At 39.8% G+C, this 24,006-nt stretch overlaps 1 protein-coding gene across 1 annotated transcript in view; it reads left to right on the top strand.

The window, feature by feature from the left end:
* Positions 1-23,262, top strand: part of LOC123514289 (E3 ubiquitin-protein ligase MYCBP2-like) — a 299,710-nt gene extending 276,448 nt beyond the window's left edge. Inside the window, 1 exon segment of the mRNA XM_045272098.1 lies at positions 18,283-23,262. Coding sequence (XP_045128033.1) covers positions 18,283-18,398 — 116 coding nt within the window. The 3' untranslated portion in view covers positions 18,399-23,262.
* The last annotated feature ends 744 nt before the right edge of the window (positions 23,263-24,006 follow it).

Raw genomic sequence — 24,006 nt, 5'->3', positions numbered from 1 at the left:
CACACCTTGCATTAAACCAATCTTTCTTTCCTTCTTCTTTAGGTCTATATTTTGGGACATATTCCTGACTCCTGTTTTGTATATTTCCAAAAATAAGTTATACTTCTCTTGCATTGTCTCTGAGTTTTCATCTCCCAGTATACGTTTTAAAATAGTTCTTGAGATTCTCAATATCAGCCTTTCTGTAATTTAATCGGTCTCTTTTGTATGAATCGTCTCTATCTTCCTTTCCCTCTTCTATATCCATTTCTAATATTACATGGTCACTCTTTCCCAATGGGCACTTATATCTTATATCATAATTCATTTGTATACCCCCTTGTAAAAACTAGGTCCAATCTCGCCGGCTCGTCGTTTCCTCTGAATCTTGTGCATTCCTTTACTCTCTGGTCCATCATATTGTCTATCATTAGGTTCAAGAATCTTTCTCCCAGGCTTCTTCCCCATACCACTTTCATAATTTTCCCAGTCCACTTCTTTACAGTTGAAATCTCCTACTAATATCACTTTTCTCCTTTCTTTAACGATTCTCGTTAGACTCCTTATTGTGTCATCTATCATGTCTTTATATTCTTGATTGGTCCATGAATTTGTTTTGGTGGCACATATGTTACAATGATTGTTAACTCTTTTTATTAATATGCATCTTAACATACAATACTTCTGCTTTTCCTTCCCACATTCCACTTGGTTTATCACTATCTCCTTCCTTAACATTATCATGACTCCTCCTCCTTTACCCACTCTGTCTCTTCTCCATACATTATACCTATTATCCAAGTCTATTTTGATTGCCTCATTTAGTTTTGTTTCAGCCAGGCATACAATATCTGGATTTTCTTTCTTTATGTAATCTCTTAATTCTAATTTACTTGATAAAACCCATCTATGTTCGTATACATCATTTTTAGTCTTTTGCCTTTATCATTTTTAGTTAAACTTGTTCCACTTTTTCTCTTCCTTCTCGTTTATATACCATTTCCTTATCCTGTCTCCTAGAATTCTCCAAAAAATGCCTTTTTCCTCTTCTGACCTTTCATTATTTTTTCCTTACTGCTGCTGCCAGTTCATTGTATCTCTTCCTTTCTTCCTCATTTCTATTTTTCTTTATATAGATATCCTTGCAGCCTTCTGTTTCTCTAAGTTTTGTTGTTCTATATAATATTTCTTCTGTTGCTGCTTGTGATTTTAGTAGTATTTTAATTTGTCTCGTTTTTCCTTCTTGATATGGTCCCATTCTGTTTATTTCTTCTACTTCCTCTTCTAAGTTCTGCCTATCTTCGTCGTTTAGATTTTTTAGTAGGTCTTTGACTGATTTCATTTCTTTTTCTCTTCTTGGTCTATATTTTATATTTTTTTTCTTTTATTCCAAATACGACTACACTCTTCTTTATTTCTGCAATTTCCCTAACTAGATTTTCTTTTGTCTTGAGGACTCCTATCATTTTTTGTTTGTTATATTTTCCTCTTTTTCTTTTAATTGTTCTTGAATCACTTCCTGAAAATCAGCCTTATCTTTCTTATCTTGGACTCTCTATGCTTGTACTTCTTTTTTAATCACGTTCTGTACTCTTTCCTCTTCCTTGTCTACTAGATCTTTCAGCTTCTCTTTTTTCTTTCTTAGCTTTACCAAGTCCTTCTTCCATCTGCTTTTTGTAGTTAGCTACTTCCTTTTTCAGTTCTTCATTTTCCGCTCTTAGCCTAGCTTCGTTTTCTTCCACTTTTTTATCCTTTCTCTAAGTTTTATAAACTCTTTTTCCTGTTCTTCATTGTCTTTCATTTCCATACTCTCCATTATCAATTTATCTAGTTTACATTCAATAGTCAACACTCTCTTAAGTAGTGAAGTATTCGCCGTATTGAAACCTTCTAATGCGCTCTCTCCCTCACCAACATAGTCATCATCAGCTTTCATTCTTTCCCTAGTGTCATATCTGCATTTTGATGGAATCTCTTTTTTATTCATGATTCTTTAACAGTTGATTTTAATGAAAAATGAATCCACACTACCTGCCCAGGTCACTGTAAATACTGTACAACAGGTACGTAATGAAGATCAGCTGATTGTCGGAACGGCGCCAGTGCGTCCTTCCTTGACCGTGTCTGGTGTGTGTGTGTGTGTGTACACCTACCCCTCCAGTTTTGCGCGAAATTGGTGCCTAAAAAACCGAGTGATGGTGGAAAACGCAATAACGGAAGTGAAGAATAAATAGGAAATACGGTCAACCCTCGGCTATTGCGACTTCGACTATCGCGTTTTATTGCTATCGCGCACCCATGAAAAGCTGCTAAAATTTCATTATCGTGACCTCAGATCCCTGCTATCGCGCGCCCCGCCATGACGTCATAGAATATCTGAGCGCTCATTGGCCAAAACCGCCTTCCCGCCAAGATCAATTCAGCTATCACGTTTTCAGCTATGGCGCGGCTGTTTCGGTCCCAATTGGGCACGATAGCCGAAGGTTAAGTGTAAATAAATTTGTGCCTCATCCCAAAAATGTTCCTAAAAAATTTTCCTGTTACCCTAAATTTACTACAATTAATACTAGAGTAGCTTATTAACATTTGACAATCTGAAATGAATGAAAACCAGCTCTGAACAACAGAATACCATGTGCGAGACTGAGGGGTGGTGGTATTGGTGGCGGTGGTGGTGGTGGTGGTGAGTAGAGTGACCGGAACCAATCAGCTCCCTTATTTAATTCATGATGCGAATACACAGCAATGATTGGCTGCTGGCTCCTCCTCCTCCTCACGATCATTATCTTTCTCCTGCTCCACCTTTTCCATTTCCTCCTCCTCCTCCCCCCATCTAAACATTCATCGGTTTGAGGTTGGGATATGGGTACTACTACTACGGGTGTGCAATAACGACTTTCCAGATGCACTAAAACTGAATTTTGCAGATTTTCACAAGTGCTCAATAAAGCCTAAACGCGATAATGGAAGGACACGATAACGGAGGGTTAGGTGTATCTTCCAAAATTTCTGTGTTCTTCCTCCAGCCATGAATTTGTGTAAGGAAGTACATAGGTCACGGTAATGTTCAAGTTTCTTGCCATGTTTCTTTTTAGGCTAATTTTCAGTATCTCTGCCTTTTTTGTTTCTTATGGCCTATAGCGCCTGTAGGTATATTTGTAGAGTATGGAAACTGCTGTTCAGCTTCCATTAGTGGCACAAGCAATTTTATTTATAGTGGTAACCATATTAGGGCCATATCACCACCCAAGTGCATCTTTGGTGTAAGGCTTCCACCTAGAACCTGGGTATCATGGTGACATGTAGGTAACTTTAAACCACTCAACAAATGACAAAGTTTCAAAGTGGTATGTGCTGAGATTCAAACCTACACATGGACATCTGCCTGATCCCACGTTCACACTGTCTCCCTATGGTCCACATTGCCTGCTAACTTAGTTCCGACTAATCCCACGACATCTGGTTTCTCTTCTTTCATATAATCCTTAATTTTTAATTCTGTTGACAGTAAGCCATTTATATTAGTACAGTAAGTCCTTGTTATACGATACTTCTTTATGTGGTAAATTCACAGTTACGGTATTTGGAAATTACTACCCTCTATTCAATATACGGTAAGAAAAATTCACAGATACAGTATCCACTCATGTCATCTGAGAGGGCCCAGCGCGGGGGAGCAGGGGTGATGGCATCATCCACGCCACACCTCCCCACCACTCACAGTACTGACTTTAACTTGACCACCCTTGGAGCCTGTTATCTCTTCCCCTGCCCCATTTTTTTTTTTTTTTAACTGCATTACGTATTACATGCATTACTAATTGAGATGAATAAATGGGATATTAAAGGGTCTATTGAAAGCACAAATATATTCATAATAATTATGGCAAACATTTAAAACCTACTACCAGTGGCGAACCATGCAGCAAATGATAAAGGGCACAGATGTGCCTGGCAAGCCCACTATCAGAGAATGGTGGAAGTCGTATAACATCAAGCATGCCTTAGATAACATCAAGCCATCTTGGGACGAAGTGAAGACTTCTGCCATGAACTTGGCGTGGAATAAAGTGTAGCCAGAATGCGCGCATGACTTCATAGGCTTCGCTGAAGATGACATCAGTGTGATCAGAAATGACATAGAAAATCTGTGCCATAGGGCTGGTTTCGATGAAGTTGATGATGATTATGTTCAAGACCATTTGGAAAGCCATGCTGTACCTCTCTCAAATGATGAACTTATAGAGCTTGACAAGGCATCACAGGAGGCAGAAAAAGAGAAAGATGAGGAAGAAGAACCTATGCGTGGCCTGGACATCAAAAGTTTAGAGAATGTCTTGGTGGTATTGAAAAAGCTCTGGAAACCCTGAAGGAACGTGACCCAAATCCTGCCAAGAGTAGCAAAGTGGCTCATGACGTAGAGAAAAGTGTCAAGATTTATCAAGAAATCTATGATAGAAAAAGAAGAAAAACCAAACAGTCCTCCATCTACTCGTTCTTCAAGCCAGTCAGACATGCCATCCCTGTCACACCTGCTGACCCTGCTACAGCTGGCCCTTCCATATCTGCTGCCAATGATTCTACAGCTGGGCCTTTCTCCATATCCTCTTCAAGCCAGTGAAACGTGCTGATCCTGCTACAGTTGGCCCTTCTACATATGCTTCCGACAGTGCAGACAACGACGTCTTATCCTCGTCTGCCCACTCAGCAGAAGATGAGTATGGGCTGATATCCCTACTGTCCCTTAGCTTCGGGAGGGACATCATCTGACAGAATACATGGCAAGTGAAATTTAATGTTTATTTCTTTTGTGCAGTACTTTACATTTATATATATATATATATATATATATATATATATATATATATATATATATATATATATATATATATATATATACATAACTATTTTCATGTATTTTTATTTTTGTAGGGGTGACTTTTGACGTGCTGGAACGCATTCCCTATTATTACATGTTATAATGGGTTCGGTATACGGTAATTTCTATTTGCGGTAAGGTTTTCATGAATGCATATGTCATATAAGGAGGACTTACTGTATATGCTACTTTTAATCCTCTCCCTCCTGTTTTTCCTCTCTCTTGTACTATTTTTTTCAGCCTCATGTCTATGACTTTCCAAAAAAAAATTTCTTCTCCACCTATAGTCTTTGGCAATTTTTTTCATTTGCTTCATTCCTCAGTTCATTGATGGTGGTTCTTTCCTCTCTAGTCTGGTCTCTTTTCATCCATATCTGTTTAAATTCTTCTGTCCTTGTTAATTTAGATGCTTTACCTTGTAGTTCTTTGGCTGCTATCTGTGATCTGAACTTTATTTTCACTGGTCTATATTCCCCTTCCTTGTATATTCCCAGTCATCAAATTTCTTCAATCTCCAGTATGGACTCTATATTACTGCCTCTACACTTGCCATCTTCTCTTCTCTTTCACGCCACTGTTGTATGCTCTCTTCCTTTAGACTGAATTTCAAGACTGTCTTTTTCCTGTCAACAGTGTCTCTGACCAAGTTTTCTTTTTGCTATATCTCTTGAACTACTTTTACTGTCAACCTTGTGTCATTAACCTACATTTGTTCTTTCACAATTTTCCTGGAGACTCAATACTCAAACATCTTAATAGTCAAATTTTTCAATACTTGAATGCAAAAGTTCAATTTATTACCAGAAAAAATACCTGATAGTCGAACGTCCACACACGTGGCTGTAAACAAAGGCTCCTTAGCCACTCCCTCCCCCCTCTGCCAGTTGTGCTGCTGCAGTCATCAGAATAACATTCTCATGCTTTCTGTCTGTGGTTTTTCATTTCTAAACTTACATTAACATCAAAGGTTTATTAGTGGTGAAAATATCTGGTAATCAAACAGCCACATACATGGTTGTAAACAAAGCTCTGGCCTCTCCCTCCTTAATGCCGCCATTGTCCCATTCTGATGCCGTATTACTAGTAAAAAAAATTGACGGTATTCCGGTATACAGGCAACCCCCGCTTAACGAAGGGGTTACGTTCCTAAAAAACACTTCGTTAAGCAAAACTTTGTTAAGCGAACCGATTATAACAAGTTTAGCCCCTGATTTGAACTTCCATTGAGAGTAATCAAAGCGAGAGTGCATCATAGTACAGTGAAAGGTTTAATGAAAGTAAAAATTATGAAGTTAAACATTTAGGTAGTTTAATTGAAGTCATTATAATGTACACTAATGTATGTATGTACGTAACTTTATAATGTTGATGATCTTAACTTTATGAATGGAGGGAGAGTGAAACGGGAAATACACTAACCGGCAACCTGTGGAATGTAAACAAAGTGCGCATCATTGTACCGCATACAAAACTTATGTACAACATTACCACAAGGCTTTCCATTTTATCCATTGTAGAGTCATGAGTTCAGGTGATTCTTTTAGCTTGCAAGGAAGATGCGGTCTCACCAGCCTTCTTAATAGAGTCTGCTGACTTGAAAATAGTAGACAGTAGATGGAGTCAAGATGGTGGCAAGGAATGTTATTAGTTTTCTGGCCTCTCTCTTGTCTGTGAATAATACCCAGCTTCACTTCTTAGGAACGTTAGGCCACATTGCAGGGCGTTTTGGTGGTAAGTTAAACCAAGTAAGATGAGCTACTGGTGACGCTGTTATGTTTTGACTGGGGAGTGAGTGGTGCGCATGATCTTGATGCTACAGGTGACGCAGAATTTCTTCTGAGTCAGGCCTTTGTATCAGCAGCGCCTGTGTTGTCCACGAGAGGCTTGATCTTGATCTTTATTCTACAGGTGTCTCAGGATTTCTCCTGAGGCAGGCCTTAGTACCAGCAGCTCCTGGTGTATTCAAAAGCCTGTCAGCTTGCATGATACGGTGGGGCTTTCAAATTTGGAAAAAATTACCTGGATAAAACTTTGCTAAAGCGAGTTTTGTGTTTGTTAAACAAGCAGATGGTTGTAAAATGAAACCTTCGTTGTAGCGAAATTTTGTTGAGTGAACCTTCGTTAAATGGGAGTTGCCTTTACTGGATACCAGTGAGCATCCCTAGTCATGCCTCGATCTTGAGAAAAACAACATTCTTCTACATTCTGTTGGAAATTTTTAATTTAGAAACTTACAATGGCACCAAAGAGGCTTATTAGTGGTGAAAATAAGTACAGGGGATCCTCGTGATTCGATCGTTCGCAGTTCGAATTATCACCAATTCGAACTCAGTTAATTAATACCCAGTCCTCAAGGTTCGACCGACTGACTCGCCAATTCGACATTCATATCTCGTGTGCCACCCATCCGGTCAAATCCGCCACCAGCCCGCAAGGCGGAAATGTAAATTGACGCTACCCTGTGCCAAGGCTGCCACTCATAGGGGAAATCCCCTACAGTAGGTGATTTTAGCCTAATGTAGGGGTAGGGGATGCCTACTGGGAAAATAGCAATTTGCAAGGGAAACTAGAGAGTTTATTGACAATATGTAGGGGAATTTTTTTTTTTTTTTTTTTTTTCAAACGCTAAATATTTGTCTGGACACCCATTACAGTTTATGAAATATGGATTATATATATATATATATATATATATATATATATATATATATATATATATATATATATATATATATATATATATCTGACGCAACATGTGGGAGTATGGTGCAATGTGACTAGGCGCTCCATTAGGACGAGAGTCAATTGCTTATTCCCGCATACATCGTCCAGTCTAACATGATAATATACCAAAGAAAAGTTAATTTTTCGATACCAAAAAGGTTTTTTTATTTCTTTTGTAGTAAAAGAATAAAACTGCAAAAAGTATAAATACGTTTATTTTCACAGAATAATTTATGCATGTACAAAAAGGAATTTTGGGATTGGCGTAGGTGAAAATAGGGGAAAATAGGAGGAATGCATGCGAGTGGTAGGAGAAATTCAAATTTAGAGTGGCAGCCTTGTGGCCTGTGCGTCGCTTAATCTGTGTCACTCTAGCGTTCCACAGCCCTAAGAAGCACAACTTCCTGCCTTTCAAAGATAAGCTTGAGCTTATAAGAAAGTGTGAGGCAGGTATAGTTCACAGTGTTGTTGCACTACAAATGGGTGTCCCTAGATCAACAGTATCAATAATTTGGAAGAACAGGGACAAGTACTGCGAGACCGCTGCATCATGTAAGTGTTTTTATTGACAAAAATGTACTGTACAGCACCCTAATGTGTTTAATAAAAAAAAAGTAGATATAAATGAAGTACTGATTTAGTCTAGGTTAGTGATTTTAAAGGTTATAGTGATGTTTTGGGGGGTCTAGGCTGGAGGTTGGTCCTTATTCCCCCTAATTCTTAAGTATCCTATGGGAAAAAATGCTTCACGATTCAAATTAACGCTGATTCGACCAATGAAAAACTGCCCTAACCCCGTCAAAGTGCGAGGATTCCCTGTAATCTAGTGAGAGTGCAAGATCTAGTGAGCCACATCCCTCCATTAGTGGGTTCACAGGAATCACACCAGACGTCTTTATGGATGGTGAGTCATCCTCCTCTGACCTCCTTCCTCCTTTCCATCCTTCTCCCCTCTTCTTGTATATTATCTATCACCAGCCTTCACTTACCATATGTACAAATCAAAATAAAAAAAAAAATACATTGAAATTTTTATAAGTTTAAGGTTTTGCTAAGGTAGAACGAATTACCTGATTTATAGGTAGTGTAAGTCCTCGTTATACGGTACATATGCATTCCTGAAAACCTTACCACAAATCAAAATTAATGTATACTGAACCCATTATAACATGTTATAATAGGGAATGCGTTCTAGCACGTCAAAAGTCACCCCTACAGAAATTAAAATACATGAAAATAGTCATAAAAAAAAGAAAAAAATGTAAAGTACTGCGCAAAAGAAATAAACAGAAAATATTTGTATTTACCTTTCACTCGCCATGTATTCTATCAGATGATGTCCCTCCCGAGGCTAAGGGACAGTAGGGATTTCAGCCCTTACTCATCTTCCGCTGAGTGGGTAGACGAGGATAAGACGTCGTCGTCTGCACTGTCGGAAGCAGATGTGGAAAGGCCAGCTGTAGCAGGGTCAACACGTTTCACTGGTTTGAAGAAAGTGGATATGGAGGAAGGGCCAGCTGTAGAACCGTCAGCAGCAGATGTGGAAGGGCCAGCTGTAGCAGGGTCGGCAGGTGTTACAGGGAAAGCATGTCTAACTGGCTTGAAGAACGAGTAGATGGAGGACTGTTTGGTTTTTCTTGTTTTTTCATTATAGATTTCTTGATAAATCTTGACACTTCTCTTCGTCATGAGCCACTTTGCTACTCCTGGCAGGATTTGGGTCACGTTCCTTCAAGGTTTCCAGAGCTTTTTGGATACCGAGACATTCTCTAAGAGTTTTGATGTCCTGGCCACGCACAGGTTCTTCTTCTTCGTCTCCCTCTTTTTCTGCTTCCTGTGATGCCTTGTCTAGCTCTATAAGTTCATCATTTGAGAGAGGTTCAGCATGGCTTTCCAAAAGATCTTGAACATCATCATCATCAACTTCAGTGAAGCCCGGGAAGTCATGCACGGCTTCTGGCTATACCTTATTCCACGCCAAGTTCATGATAGACGTCTTCACTTCGTTCCAAGATGACGATGTTATCTAAGGTGTGCTTGATGTTATACGACTTCCACCATTCTCTGATACTGGGCTTGCCAGGCCCATCTGTCCCTTTTATCAGTTACTGCATGGTTTGCTGCTGGTAGTAGGCTTTAAATGTTTGCCATAATTATTATGAATATACAGACAACCCCCGCTTAAAGAAGAGGTTACGTTCCTAAAAACCCCTTCGTTAAGCGAAACTTCGTTAAGCGAACTGATTATAACAAGTTTAACCCGTGACTTGAACTTCCATTGAGAGTAAACAAAGTGAGAGTGCATCACAGTACAGTGAAAGGTTTAACCCGTAAGAGGTCAAGCACGTACATGTACGTGAAATCCGATGTTACACTCTGTGGTCAATCACGTACAAGTACGTTTGTCTCTTTATCGCTTCTTATACATTTGAAATTCCCTTTAGCAACACTAATTATGTTTGTTGAGGTGTCTAGTATTTATCAGCACATTTTCCCACTATTCTGGCAACTGGGCAGGCCACCCACTCTCACCCCCTCCCTCCTGATTGACCACTACGTCTCGCCACTCGCCTCTCAGCCCCTCACTTGTCTCTGACTGAGTCACGATGGCAGGCAGGCGTCCCTGCTCTCTAACTTCTGCAGAAATTGCTGAACAATTATCTTTTGAGGAAGATATTTTTGATGACAACAGTGACATCAGCACTGATGACAGTTATGCTGATCCTGATTATGTTTTCGATCAGGAAATGGAGGAGGAAGATGAACAGCTTGAGGCACAATACTTTGGTGTGTTTCTGCCACCACACACTCGTTCTCCCACTCCTTGGCCATTACATACATCTTCCCCTTCTGACACGTCTAACTGGCTTTATGCACCCAACACAAGAAAAAAAGAGAAAGGAGTCTAGGCCATCTTCAAGTGTAAGGCAACAGTCATCTGCTGTCCCAAGTGAAGATGGTGGTGATGATAAGTATATGATGACTTTGACTCCAGTACAATCACACAGCAGCCAGGCAGTGACAATACACGCGGCACACCTCGCATCGTATTGTCTACCCACCGCAAAACACCAATTTGAAGAGGGAGGGGAAGGGTACCTGCTGCACCTGACCTAATTAGACCTGGCAGCAGATGGGACTGGATAGATGGGTCAAATTTTGAGCCGCAAGTTTATAATTTTGATGAATCAAGCTAAGAAATAAAAGTGCAAACACTCGATAATGCTGTCATGAGTGTGATGTAGCTTTGTGCATCGAGCCCTGCTTTGCAGAACATCATACCCTGCTGCAATATTGAGAAGCTTGGATAGTGTAAGAAGAATAAAAAATACTTTTGATCAAGTGCTCTTGTTTTATGGATTTGATATATTTTATACAAAAATATGTATCTCTTTATCAAGAATTATTTATTTCAAACATATTTATCTTGTAGGTGAAAAAAGTATCTGTAAAACAATGTAGAAAAAAAGGAAATGTTGCCATACACCAAAATTATAAAGTATACGAGATTTACCGTAGGGCAGTTGAAGAATGCTTTGGATTTTAGGAGTCAAATCACCTCTGCTGTAGTGGAGATTTTTACATGAGATAAGCCATCCACGCACTGGCCAGTCAGACTTCAAAGCCACGAACACCCACATGATATCAGCTAACATGTTATTAATCATAAATACAAGTAATCCTTGTAAAACATGTGAACAAGGGTGGGAAGTGGTGGGCATGTAAAAATCTCCACTACGGCAGTGGTGATTTCATTCCTAAAATCCAAAGCATACTTCAACTGACCTACGGTAAGTCTCGTATACTTTATAATTTCATTATACATAAATCCATTATCACATGAAGTTCACTACCTATTACAATTGAACCTCTATACCAAATTTCAATTACATCTGTATTTTAAGAGAGTAACAAAACCACTCTGGCAATTCTAACTTCTGCCACACTACCTTTGTCTCAATAAACTTGCAAAAGTAATTTTTAAGCAATTTTTTCAATATCCAAACATAAGAATACAATTGTAACACAAAAGAGTAACCAACCTACTCCAACACTGCTTCTTGAAAAGAGTCTACTTCTTTAACATTTGTTTGTCATAGTACTTTGCAAAAGTACTTTCTCGTGTCCATCCCGCTTTGGACATAATACAAGCGATGGGTATTGACATAGCCTTGGCTTTAGATACTGCGGCAGGTCTAACACTACCCGCAGTAAATCTTGATGTATCCACTCCTGACCTATAAAGCATTGTTTTAATCCATCGGGATATGGAAACTTTAGTAACCAGCTTGTGTGGTTTAATGTAACTGATGAGTAACGTATCGTTGAACTGGGAAAATTCCTGTCTGAGTCCCCTCAGTCCTTTCCAAATAATGTTTCAATGTTGCACAAACACATAAATGTGAGTCCCTAGAATATGCTTGAAATTTAACAGTCCGTATATTAAATGTAGGCCTACACTGCTTAATGTTTCCCCTTAAATAAACTGAAATGAAATCTTTATCTATGTGCATACCCTGTGTACACAACAGGGGCAAAGTTTTTACTCTAGCTGCTTGAGTCAATGCCATTAGCATAACCAATTTCAACGATAAATCCTTAAGTGTCAAAATGTGCAAAGGATACATAGATGTTAACATTGTCATAACTGGCTGAACATCCCACGTTTCCGTGTATTTAGTTGATGGTGGTCTTAGGTTAAATATGCCCTTCATGAACCTGATGACTAATGGATGATTACCCGCTCTGTATCCATTCACGACAGTCCCTAGTGATGAGAGGACACTTCTTGCAGTGTTGACCAACTCATAACCCACATTCCTGTTGAAAGTTTCAGATAGAAAATTTATGATGTTTGAGACAGTGGGATCAAATGGACTAACGTCCCATCTGTTACAAAAGTGTGTCCATCTCTTAAGGTATGGTCTATATTGTTTCCCCGTCCCCGGTTTCCACGAGGCCAGGATGTTGTCCGCACCTTTCTCAGAAATACCTCTGCTTTGCAGGTGTTGCCTGATAGAAGGCACGCCATCAGTTGAGTGTGCCTCATAATCGGGTGTTCCTCTCCTGAAGAAAGGTTTACTAGCACCTCTCTCTTTTGCGAGATGAGGCGAGGGTGATCTATCAGCATCCTGACTAGTGTGCCCATCCATGGTTGTGATAACCATAGCAGGACCACCATCCACACTCTCGCCTCTTCTGCACTTAACTTCTGCAGACACCTAGCGATCAGTGAAAAGGTTGGAAAGATGTATGAAAGCTTAAATCTAGACCAGTTTAAAGTGAATGCATCCAAATATGTTGCACCTGAATCTGGGTTCCAAGAGCAATAGCAAGGTAGTTGTTTATTGAGCCTTGATGCAAACAAGTCAATCACCGGAGTACCAAAAATAACGCATAACTGTTGGAAAATATTAACATTGAGTTTCCATTCATGTCCGTCCTTAACTAACTGAGATGCCAAATCCGCCAACGTGTTTGCCTTTCCTGGGATGTGAGAACATGTTATCCAAGCATCATTTGTGATGCACCAATCCCAGATATTGGTGGCTATTTCATTACAAATACAGTAAGGTCCCGGGTTACGTCAGTCTTGAGTTATGTCAAACTCGCACTTAGTCAGTCCACTATAAGGCAATTTAAGATTTAAAAAATTGAAAATTTATAAATCGTAAAGCGCGGGGTTTATTGTTTTTATTGGCCGCCAGGCGTCACTAGTGGTTATCCGCCACACCGCCCACCTCATGCTTGAATACAATAACACTCTACGTACCTCAGTTCCACCACACCGTCACCCCTGGCAAGAGTGTTCCTACATCTGCGTTTGCTGACTATCTTAGTATCTTGCTCAATGGCACCAAAAAGAAAACTCCTGAGTGATAGCAGTGATGCTAAGAAAAGGAAAACCATTACGCTACAAGAAAAAGTGGACATAATTAAAAGACATGAGAAGGGAGGCAGCAGCTGTGTATAAGGGAGTGAAGAAGAAAATGGGAAGCCCGTTACCATGACAACAGGGAGGTTGACGACCTTGAGGGCTCGCGCACCTATCACAACAATAACAACTCCGGAGCCTTCGTCTGGGCCACACGACACTTGCAGGTCACTTGCACCGTCTGCGCCTGTCTGCTGAATCCTATTGCCCTTTCCTATTGCATTTCCTGCTCCGCTGCCCACGCTTCTACTCCCACCGCACTGCACTACGCTCCCAGCTGTCCACCCTGGACGTCACAACATTCGACCTGCCTACCCTCCTGGCGGCCTCAGGCGTCCACCCCTCTGGCAACATGCAGTCCTTCGTCATGCCCTAATCAACAACAAAAACAAGCTTGTGTTTCATATTCCTACATTCTTGTAAATAATATAACAATATAACCTTTTACTTATATAATGCTTTTACTCCTACCGCACTCCACAAAGCTCCCAGCTGTCCCGCCCTGGGCGTCACAACATTCGACCTGCCCACCCTCCTGGCGGCCTCAGGCCGCCCCACTCGGCAACCTGCAGTCCTTCGCGTTCGCGGCCCTAATCAATATATTCCTACATAGTTGTAAATGATATACCAATATAACCTTTTACTTACCTGAATAACCATAAAAAATGATTGGTTGAAAACTCGATAATATGCTTTGAAAGTACAAAAACTCGAGTTACGTACAAAATCGACTTACGTCATGTTTCAGGAACGTAACTCTGATGTAACTCGGGACCTTACTGTACTAGATTTTATGCCACCCATTTGATTAACATAAGTCATTGCAGTAATATTGTCACAAAAGACCTTAATGTGTTTTCCTTTGAGAACTGGAGCAAACACTTGCAAAACTAATAGAATGGCCTTAAGCTCCAATGCATTAATGTGCATCAACCTTTCTTCAGCTGACCAACTACCTGCGACAGACTGATGGAGAACATGGCCGCCCCAACCTGCGTTTGAAGCGTCCGTATAGACGTCAACGTCCGTGCCTGTTCTAAAAATTTTCCTATTCTGTCTAGAAATGTTATGAATCCACCATTGAAGGTCAGATTTCATACCCTCTGTAATTCTCATGTAACTATCAAAGTTCCCTTGTTTGATTTTCAAAGCTGCAATTTTTTCAGCTTCCAAATTCCTGTAATGTAGCTTGCCAAGCTCCACTGCTGGAATGGCAGCAACCACTAGACCAATAACTCTGGCTATTACCCTGATTCTATCTGTACATTTATTTCTAAGTGTCTCAAAGGCTTGCGTGATTTTCTGAATCCTGCGTTGTGGCAATGAAAGTCATATTATTATTATCAATAATATTACCCAAGTATTCAATGGTCTGAGTGGGCTCCAGCACAGACTTGTCCATGTTAATGCAAAAACCTAGTTTATGAAGTAATTCAATGGTATCATCGACACAAGCCAGACAGCCTGTCCTAGACTTATTACAAATTAAAGAGTCATCAATAAAACTAGTAATTACATGGCCTTTTTGTCTCAATGCAACAAAAACTTGCTCCATCAATTTAGTGAAAATTCTTGGCCCCTCGGAAATACCATTAGGTAGGCACGTGAACTTATAGATGAAGTCTTTCCATTTAAAACATAAATATTTCTGTTGTTCTTCTGCCCCTTTCACTGTGTAATAAGCGTGTTTGAGATCAACTGAAGCTAGATAGTCACCTGCATTAATAAGCCTAATGGCTTGCACAAAATTCTCCATCTTAAAATGTTTATATGGAATGTGTTTGTTAAGTTCACTTAGGTTGAGCACCATCCTATAACTTCCATCCTTTTTAGGTCTCAAGAAAATGGGAGAAATAATTTGCTCCTGACTCCTCTTTGTCATAACAATAACCCCTAGCTCCAACAGTTTCAAAATCTCCTTATCAACAATATCTTGTTCTTCTGTAGTAAATTTATAAGCTAATTCACGCAAAAATAAATGTTCAATATCATTGACATTAATGTCCAGATGGCAGTGTTGTACCATGTCCAGAATAACTGGGTCTTTAGTAATTCCCAACCAGTTATGTACAAAATAGTGCAGTCTACTTGTCACAAAAGTGTTGCTAACCTGATTTATCGTCAGAGCCTTTGTTGGCGTTTTTTGGATCCAGGTCCTGTCGTGCCGAGTACTGCCTCTGGCTACCCCGGAAACTCCTCTGTGTTCTGTATGGCTGGAACCTCATTGTGTGGCTCCTGAATGCTGCTTGGCAAATTGGCAGGCCCATTCCATACCAATGCCCTATGGCAGGCCCATCCCATACCATAGATCCAACCTTAGTATATTGGGCAAAGTACCTGTCATGACAAACGCCAATCAAAGGAAACACCGTGGAAAACAATGACCACGTCTGAAGAACACGTCTGACCACCACGGGAACGGTCCAGCAACTGATTGGCCAGTGCGCGGATGGCTTATCTCATATAGGAATCTCCACGTGGCAGAAGGTGATTTGACGAAGTAAAATCATACGTCTGGCAGCATCACTGAATGAGCCAAATTTAAAGTCCCAGCAGGACATTTAAAAATGGTAATTTCTAAGTTTAACACTTTTTTTTTATACTTTTATAAACATTTTGAGTTATATGGGATCAAAAATGGAAAAAAAAAATTTTGGTGACCTGGATCGGTAAATGGTATGTAAATGAATGCTGACCTCTTATGGGTTAATGAAAGCAAAAATTATGAAGTTAAACATTTAGGCAGTTTAATTTAAGTCATTATAATGTACACTAATGTATGTATGTATGTAACTTTATAATGTTGATGATCTTAAATTTATGAAGGGAGGGAGAGTGAAACGGGAAAGACACTAACCGGCAACCTTTTGAATGTAAACAAAGGACGCATCATTGTACCACACACAAAACTTATGTACCACATTTCCATAGGGTTTTCCATTTTATCCATTGTAGAGTCACGAGTTCAGGTGGTTCTTTTAGCTTGCAAGGAAGACGGTCTCACCAGCCTTCTTAATAGAGTCTGCTGACTTGAAAATAGTAGAGACAGTAGATAGAGTCAAGATGGTGGCGAGCAATGCTATTAGTTTTCTCGCCTCTCTCGTGTCTGTGAATAATATCCAGCTTCACTTCGAGAGTAAGAGACTTCCTGGTCTTCTTAGCAACGCTAGGCGACATTGCAGAGCATTTTGGTGGTAAGTTGAGCGAGGGAAGACGAGCTGCTGCTGACGCTGTTATTGTTTTGAACAGGGGTAGTGAGTGGTGGGCGTGTTGTCCATGAGAGGCGTTGGTGTATTCAAAAGCCTGTCGGCTTGCATGATACGGCGGAGCTTTCAAACTTGGAAAAAATTACCTGGATAAAACTTCATTAAAGTGAGTTTGGTGTTCGTTAAACAAGCAGATGGTAGTAAAATGAAACCTTCATTGTAGCGAAATTTCATTGTGTGAACCTTTGTTAAGCAGGGCTTGCCTGTATTTGTGCTTACAATAAACCCTTTAATATTCTATTCATTCTTCTAATTAGTAATGCATGTAAATAATATGTAATGCAGTTAAAAAAAGGCAGGCAGGGGAAGAGATAACAGACTCCAAGGGTGATCAAGTTAAAGTCAGTACTGTAAGTGGCGGGGAGATGTGGCGTGGATGACGTCATCACCCCTACTCCCCCGCGCTGGGCCCTCTCGGATGACATGAGGGGATACCATATCTGTGAATTTTTCTTACCATACATTGAATCGAGGGTAGTAATTTCCAAATACTGTAACTGTGAATTTACCGGATAAAGAAGTACCATATAACAAGGATTTACTGTGTTGATAGTCAAACTTTGCATGTAAATAATATGTAATGCAGTTAAAAAAAGGCGGGCAGGGGAAGAGATAACAGACTCCAAGGGTGATCAAGTTAAAGTCAGTACTGTAAGTGGCGGGGAGATGTGGCGTGGATGACGTCATCACCCCTACTCCCCCGCGCTGGGCCCTCTCGGATGACATGAGGGGATACCATATCTGTGAATTTTTCTTACCATACATTGAATCAAGGGTAGTAATTTCCAAATACTGTAACTGTGAATTTACCGGATAAAGAAGTACCATATAACAAGGATTTACTGTGTTGATAGTCAAACTTTTTGATACTTGAAGTCATTTAGAAGGAATTAAGTTTAAGTATTGAGTGTCCACTGTATTTTTATTCTCCTGCTCCTTCTTCGATGCTTCCTCTTTCACTTTCCCTTCATACTCTGTTGATTTTTTCTCATAAACGGAAAATTTAGCATGTAGATCGTCACACACATTTTTCCATACTCCTTTCTCTGTTTTTAATATTTCCACTGTTTTTTTTTACTTTTCCATTTGAGTTTGCATTGCTTTCATTGCACTTTCCAGTTCAATAATTCTTCTCATCATGTTTCACCTACTTTTCTTTCCTCATCATTAAATCCTGAAAATGTCTGTCAACAGCCTTGGGAACGGTCCCTGTTGGCATTGTAAACAATAATAGGGAATTTGCCACAATGGCTTCCTCCTCATCACTTATCTTTGCAGTTTATACACTTCCATAGCCTTTGTTTGGAGACGGGACAAACACAAGCAAAATTAGTGCAGCTCCCACCGCAATATCCACCACTAGGAACCAGCAGACAGCGTCTAGAGCAGCGAGTTATTGGGAGCGTAATTTATGTGTGTGTGTGTGTATCTCTCTGTGTGTCTGTGCATGCACATAATTACCATGAATACCAAGTTAAGTTTGTATATGCTCTTGGCAGGTCCTCGTGCTCAGCAGCTAGAGGGGGAGGAGTGCCCACTGCATGTCCAGCATCCACCCACAGGGGAGGAGTTTGCCCTCGGATGTGGAGTTTGCCGCAATGCCCACACCTTCTGAAGGACTCGCCTGTTCTTGTGGAGTGTCAGCCTATACAGCGCCACAAGTCCTCCCTCAGCACCACCACTTGCTGTTCCTCTCATCCAGATACAACCTAGACAAATGCACCATAGGAATGCATACAGGCCAGGCACGGCTGTCAGATGCACTCCTTTGTTGGCAGCAAAGTGAGGAGTATGTAGAATGATGGAAATGGAGGCTGACCCTTTCTACTTCTGTCAGTCTTGCACCACTACACTGCAACATGGTGGCAATGCTGAACCCTTGTAGTCTTTGAGTTTGCCATTTCTCAGGAATGAATGAAATATAGATTATAAAAATACAGGTGCTGTTTGCTGTGTGCAAGCATATCTGTGTGTGTGTGTGTGTGTGTGTGTGTGTGTGTGTGTGTGTGTGTGTGTGTGCACTTGCATCTATATGTGTGTTATGTGTGTATGGATGGGCATGTATGTGTGTGTGAGTGTGTAAGTGTGTACATTAGCACATCATAAATCATTAAGCCAATTGCCACCTGAGGCTCTGCATTATCAGAGAAAGTGGTGACCTTGGCAAACCAACATCCACTCATCTCACCATGTGATGTATTCCTTGGTATTCCCTTTCTGCCTTGTGTTTCCTGGTATTCCCTCACTACCAGGTGGCTTTTATTTACTTAAATGTGCTTCTCATCCTTGCCTCTCTTGGTCCTGTATTGCATCCCGTCTTGCCCAATGAACCATTCCAGATTTCTTGGCTCTCTGTCTCTCTCATACCACCAGCCACTCTTAATGCATTCCTTAAGATCTTTTTTTTCTACTTCAATCATTAAAGACATTCATTACATGTACTCTCATATTATTGTGATTGACTTGTTTGTGGTGTAGAGGTCACTGGTTAACCTTGGTGGAATATGTTACTGTGTAGTAGACAGTTTTTAAAAACATAGTTAAGATGATTTTTATTAAGAATTTTGAGTCATTATGCTTACAATGTAATTGGTAGAAACCTGTTTTGTTGTTATTATGATGTAAATATTAATTTTATTCTGCTGCTCAAGAAAATATTTAGTGTAAAGACATTTACATACCTGGAGTATTATAAGTTATTTCCTTGGGCTCCTTCAGTTTAGTTTGCTGTCATGTGTTTTAGTTTGTTTGTTGCATCAATACTCAACTCTTTTGTAGGTTTTGTTGTAGATTTTCAATTAGAATTACACTTACAAAGTATGAGTCATATCTTAAGCCAGGTGAAGTGTTAGTATCAATATCAGTTAGTGTCAAGGATAAGGAGTCATCCTGCTCCAGCAACCTCACTAATGGTTTAAGTTTCCTCTCTCCTCCTCAAGGCATTAGAGTGCATATATCAGCTCCTGCAATGTAGATGTGAAGTGTTGAACACACTCTACAAAATACCTCAGCCAAGGAACACAGGCTTTGTGCTACTTGTCTTTTAGGAATGCAGAGCTTTGTTGTTAAGCAACCAACACCAGACACACCCTCAGCATTTATTGTGTCCTGAACCACTGTTAACAAGATACAACTGCACAAAATAATAATTTACTTAGAGAAAAAAATAAAATAAAATAAAAGCAGTCACTTCAGATGTAAAAATTCTTCAAATGTGTCCTGTTAAAAAATAATATACAGTATATCAATCTCCTCTCCTGAGACTGCTGCACTACCTCCTCCCCTTCCATCATGTAACATTCCTCCCATAGCACCACTGTAGAAACAGTGGATGCTGAGGAGGATCCAAGGAAGCTGTTCTCATACTTTGTCTCTGTGTGTTAACCCTTCTGGCTTCCTCTGCCTCCATCTGGTATTTCACATCTCTAGTAAGAAGCTTAATGTCCAGCCTAGTCATATGTGGCAGGTCTTGGGTGCTTGTGTGTTATCTCTGGTCAGTGATGCTGTCATCTATTCTCTGTCTCTTCATCATGGTTAATTGGATGCTTCTCTGCTAGAATCTTTTGTCAGGACTTGTCTCTTTAATATGAACCAGCTCATCTCTTAACTTCTTCCTTCCCTTCTTTTACAGTTAAAGATAACTATTGTTTGTAAACAGGCTATCTAGTAGATGTATTATTTCTCCAGGTCAGTGTATTTGTTGTGCTTGAAATTATCATTGTGCCATGTTCCTTATTGTTCATGTGTTATGTATTAATCTTAGTTTCTCCACTTCAATGCTGTTGTCTTTTATAACTCCTTACCTTCATTCATTCGATACATGTTAAGAAAAGGTCTGCTTCTTCTCAGACACTATTCCTGCATCTCTTCCCATCCCTACCTGCTTCCCCTCAGTCAAGAGGTAAAGTACTTTACACTTTCCTCAATTTCCTCAAATCTTCTTGTTACATAGAGAGGATTCAGCTTCCTAAATAGAAACATTTGGATTTGGGAAGATGTGAAGCTAGAGGTGGTGCAAGCAAGAAACATCAGAGATTTTGAAACTAAGTTTGATAGAGCCCTATGTAGAAACAGGACATTATAAGTTTTGATCTAATCATGTGTGCTACTATAGATAAATACATCATGCTTTTTGGTTTGAGAAAGTGCAACAGTGCACTCTGCTATCTTGAGCATCCATATAGTCATGGAATGGTCATCCTCACAACTGCTGCTTTAGTCATGCAGTGTATTTCCTAGGAATGTTTAGTGGCAGACTTTGAACAATGACGAAAAGCACACAGGTGCATGGTGTGTGTGGGCTTCTTCAGTCTATCTGGAGTGGGACGTGTGAAATGACTGACTCTTGACAGGAGTGAATCCAGTTTGTGCTGCCGTCACTCACAGACTTTTCAATCAGGCCTGGCTGTGATTACTTTATTACTAAGTGAAATAGGTGTCTGCTTATCATTTCTGTAAGGTTGATGGTCCTTGTATAAGTTCCTGTATAAGATCTTTATTGAGATCCAGCTATTTATTGGTTGTGAATGTTGGTGTGTAGACAGCACATGTGTAAGGTAACTTCCACTACCGTATGGCTGATGATGACTGTATGGAGAACGACTTTCTTAATAGTATTACCTTGGCAACCTAAAGTAATTAATGATAGTGACTTGGAAGGAAGGAAGAATTAGACATTTTAGATGAGGATTAAAATGTGAATGACATATAAAGTGGATTGTTGAGGATGTGAAACCATAACATAAATAATGCAAATGACAGAAGGAAGATTAAAGCATACCCAAGTCAATATGGGTAATGAGGTGATGACAAGTCAAGTTGTATATACGTAGCAGCAGAAAGTGTTGGTAGCTAGGTGGTCAGGATGCAAGGGTGGGGCTGAGCTGAGCTGGATTGGATACATGCTTGTGATATTTATTTTGTGATGTTCTTGTTTTGTTGTCTTTTGTATCCTCCATGCACATGTGGTGTACTGTAGAATGTTTTGGTTCATGGTATTCAAGTAACAACTCAGAAGCTGTCCAAGAACTATCAATGAGGTTCAGTGAAGAAGTCTGTGTGTGTGTGTGTGTGTGTGTGTGTGTGTGTGTGTGTGTGTGTGTGTGTGTGTGTGTCTGTACCTGATTGGTGTCTGGTGCTGTCCTCATCCAGACATCAGCAGCTGCTCCAGGATAGACTGGAGGACTCTGAGGTTGTGCTTAAGTAGAAATTTATAAACAGTATTTTCCACATGAGCAGCAACATTCCTGCTGTGATGCCTGTACATGTTTCTTAAGGTGACTAACTGCTGTTACCAGTATTTATGATAATGTAGACAAATTGTATACAGTAGTAGGTTAGTGCACATTTTGTTTGCAAGTTTTCGTTTCATTTTAGTTGAGCGCAAATCATATGTTGCAAGGTGTGACATTTTACCTTGTTAGCTCAGAAAGGCTCCAACCTCTCCACAATCTATCTGATAACAGTGTACTTCAGGGATGGCTTGCATATTCATTTTCTCTCTGGTCATCCTGCATTTACTTGTTTTCTTAGAATGATTTCTACACTTATAAATTCAAGTTTTATGCATCATGTGATACAAGGAGTTTTGATAGCACCCAGTGTGTGGCTGTTGGGGAGTGTACGATGTGTTGGGGCTGATCTCAAGCTTTAGGTTTTGTCATGGTAATGTTCTGCAAGTTTTAAAAAATTTGTCATCTGATGTGTCTCATAGTGTAAAACTTCCTTATTGGTCTAAATGTTGATTTCCAGAATTTTTTGACAAAAATCCAAGCTAAAATATGCTCCCTGAAGGCTAAGCTGCTTAGGTTGGCACATTTTCAATTCATCAAAACTTCAAAATTCTTAAAAATACTCCCCTGAGTTAGGTCACAATTTTCCTGTTGTTTTTTGTGATGCTGTGTGATACAGCTTGTCAAAGTGCACCAAGTTTATTCATGATGCAGTGAAAATTATCTTGTCATTTCATGGAGAATATTCAGTCAAAACTATCATTAACTGTCAAGGCAGTCTTTATAGTGTACGATTCTGTAATGCCTATTCAAAATAAATTATTACTCTCCTATACATACATAACAAATGTCCATGTTCATATGTGTACAGAATAGATGTAGGTTTCTGTGTAAACATTGTATTTTTGGAAACAAAAAGCCTGTCTTTGTGATTTTAAGATGAATCTCAGAGCATTTTTAGTAACTCAAATAAGTATGGCATTTGATTGTAATAGTAGAAGAATTTCCCTGAATGGATTAAGTGAATACTTCCAAAAGTTTACAAAGAGTGTGTTCATTTCCTGCTGGCTGAGAGGCTCAACTTGATGGAATGTCTTAGCCCATCACCAGCCAGATTTTCCCCAACAAGCAACAATCACCTTGGACAAAAACTTGGCTAAGTGTAGTGTGGACTTTGCAGGAAATGGTACAAGTGTGTTCTTTTACTTTGAAAGTATAAACAGAGCAACATAAAATACTTCTACTCTATTGATGGTATTATTGTTCACATTGAGGTACCATTTCTTGGGGACTTACAAAGTACAGCAATGAGGGTGACAGCTGGTGGTTATTCTCACAGCTAGTGCTTTACTCATTCACCACTTCCTTTATTGAGATTTGTGCACTCAGGATAGTCTTGCAAGCTTCATTTACTTGAGCTTCAGATGTTTCATATTCTCATAAGAATTGAGAGCAGCTATGATTTAGTAATACAGTGGTACTTCAACATACGATCGCCTTATCATACGATTTTTTTTATATACGACAGAAAATTTTATGTAATTTGCGCCTTGAAATACGACAATATTTTCAAGATACGATTAGCCATCGATAGGTGGCACAGCGATTGCTCAGCTAGCCGCGTCCACCCAAACATTCAGCCCGCTTTGTGTATCGTTGTTCATCCTTTGTGCATGTATGTGTCTGTGCTCCTCAGCAGTGTGTATTTTTTCTTAAGTTTTGTGAACTCAAGACGATCATGGGTCCCAAAAGTAAAAGTTTGGCAAGAAACACACAAAATAGCCTGTATTCACATATTGATTAACTTAGAAATTCAATAAACGAGTGAGTAATAATGGTTTTCTGCCCACAAGCAACTCTTCCTCTTTGCAATGCAAAAAACCAGAAGTCTCCAGATGTCATGATTACCAAAATATCACAGGTTGAATGAGGTGGTATCATTGGTTTATATGGCCTTGCGTCCGATCGGGTTCAGCGGCCTTGGCTAGAGTG

Source organism: Portunus trituberculatus, chromosome 37, assembly GCF_017591435.1.
Source record: "Portunus trituberculatus isolate SZX2019 chromosome 37, ASM1759143v1, whole genome shotgun sequence".
NCBI lineage: Eukaryota > Metazoa > Arthropoda > Malacostraca > Decapoda > Portunidae > Portunus > Portunus trituberculatus.
This window is presented reverse-complemented; position numbering and strand designations above follow the sequence as displayed.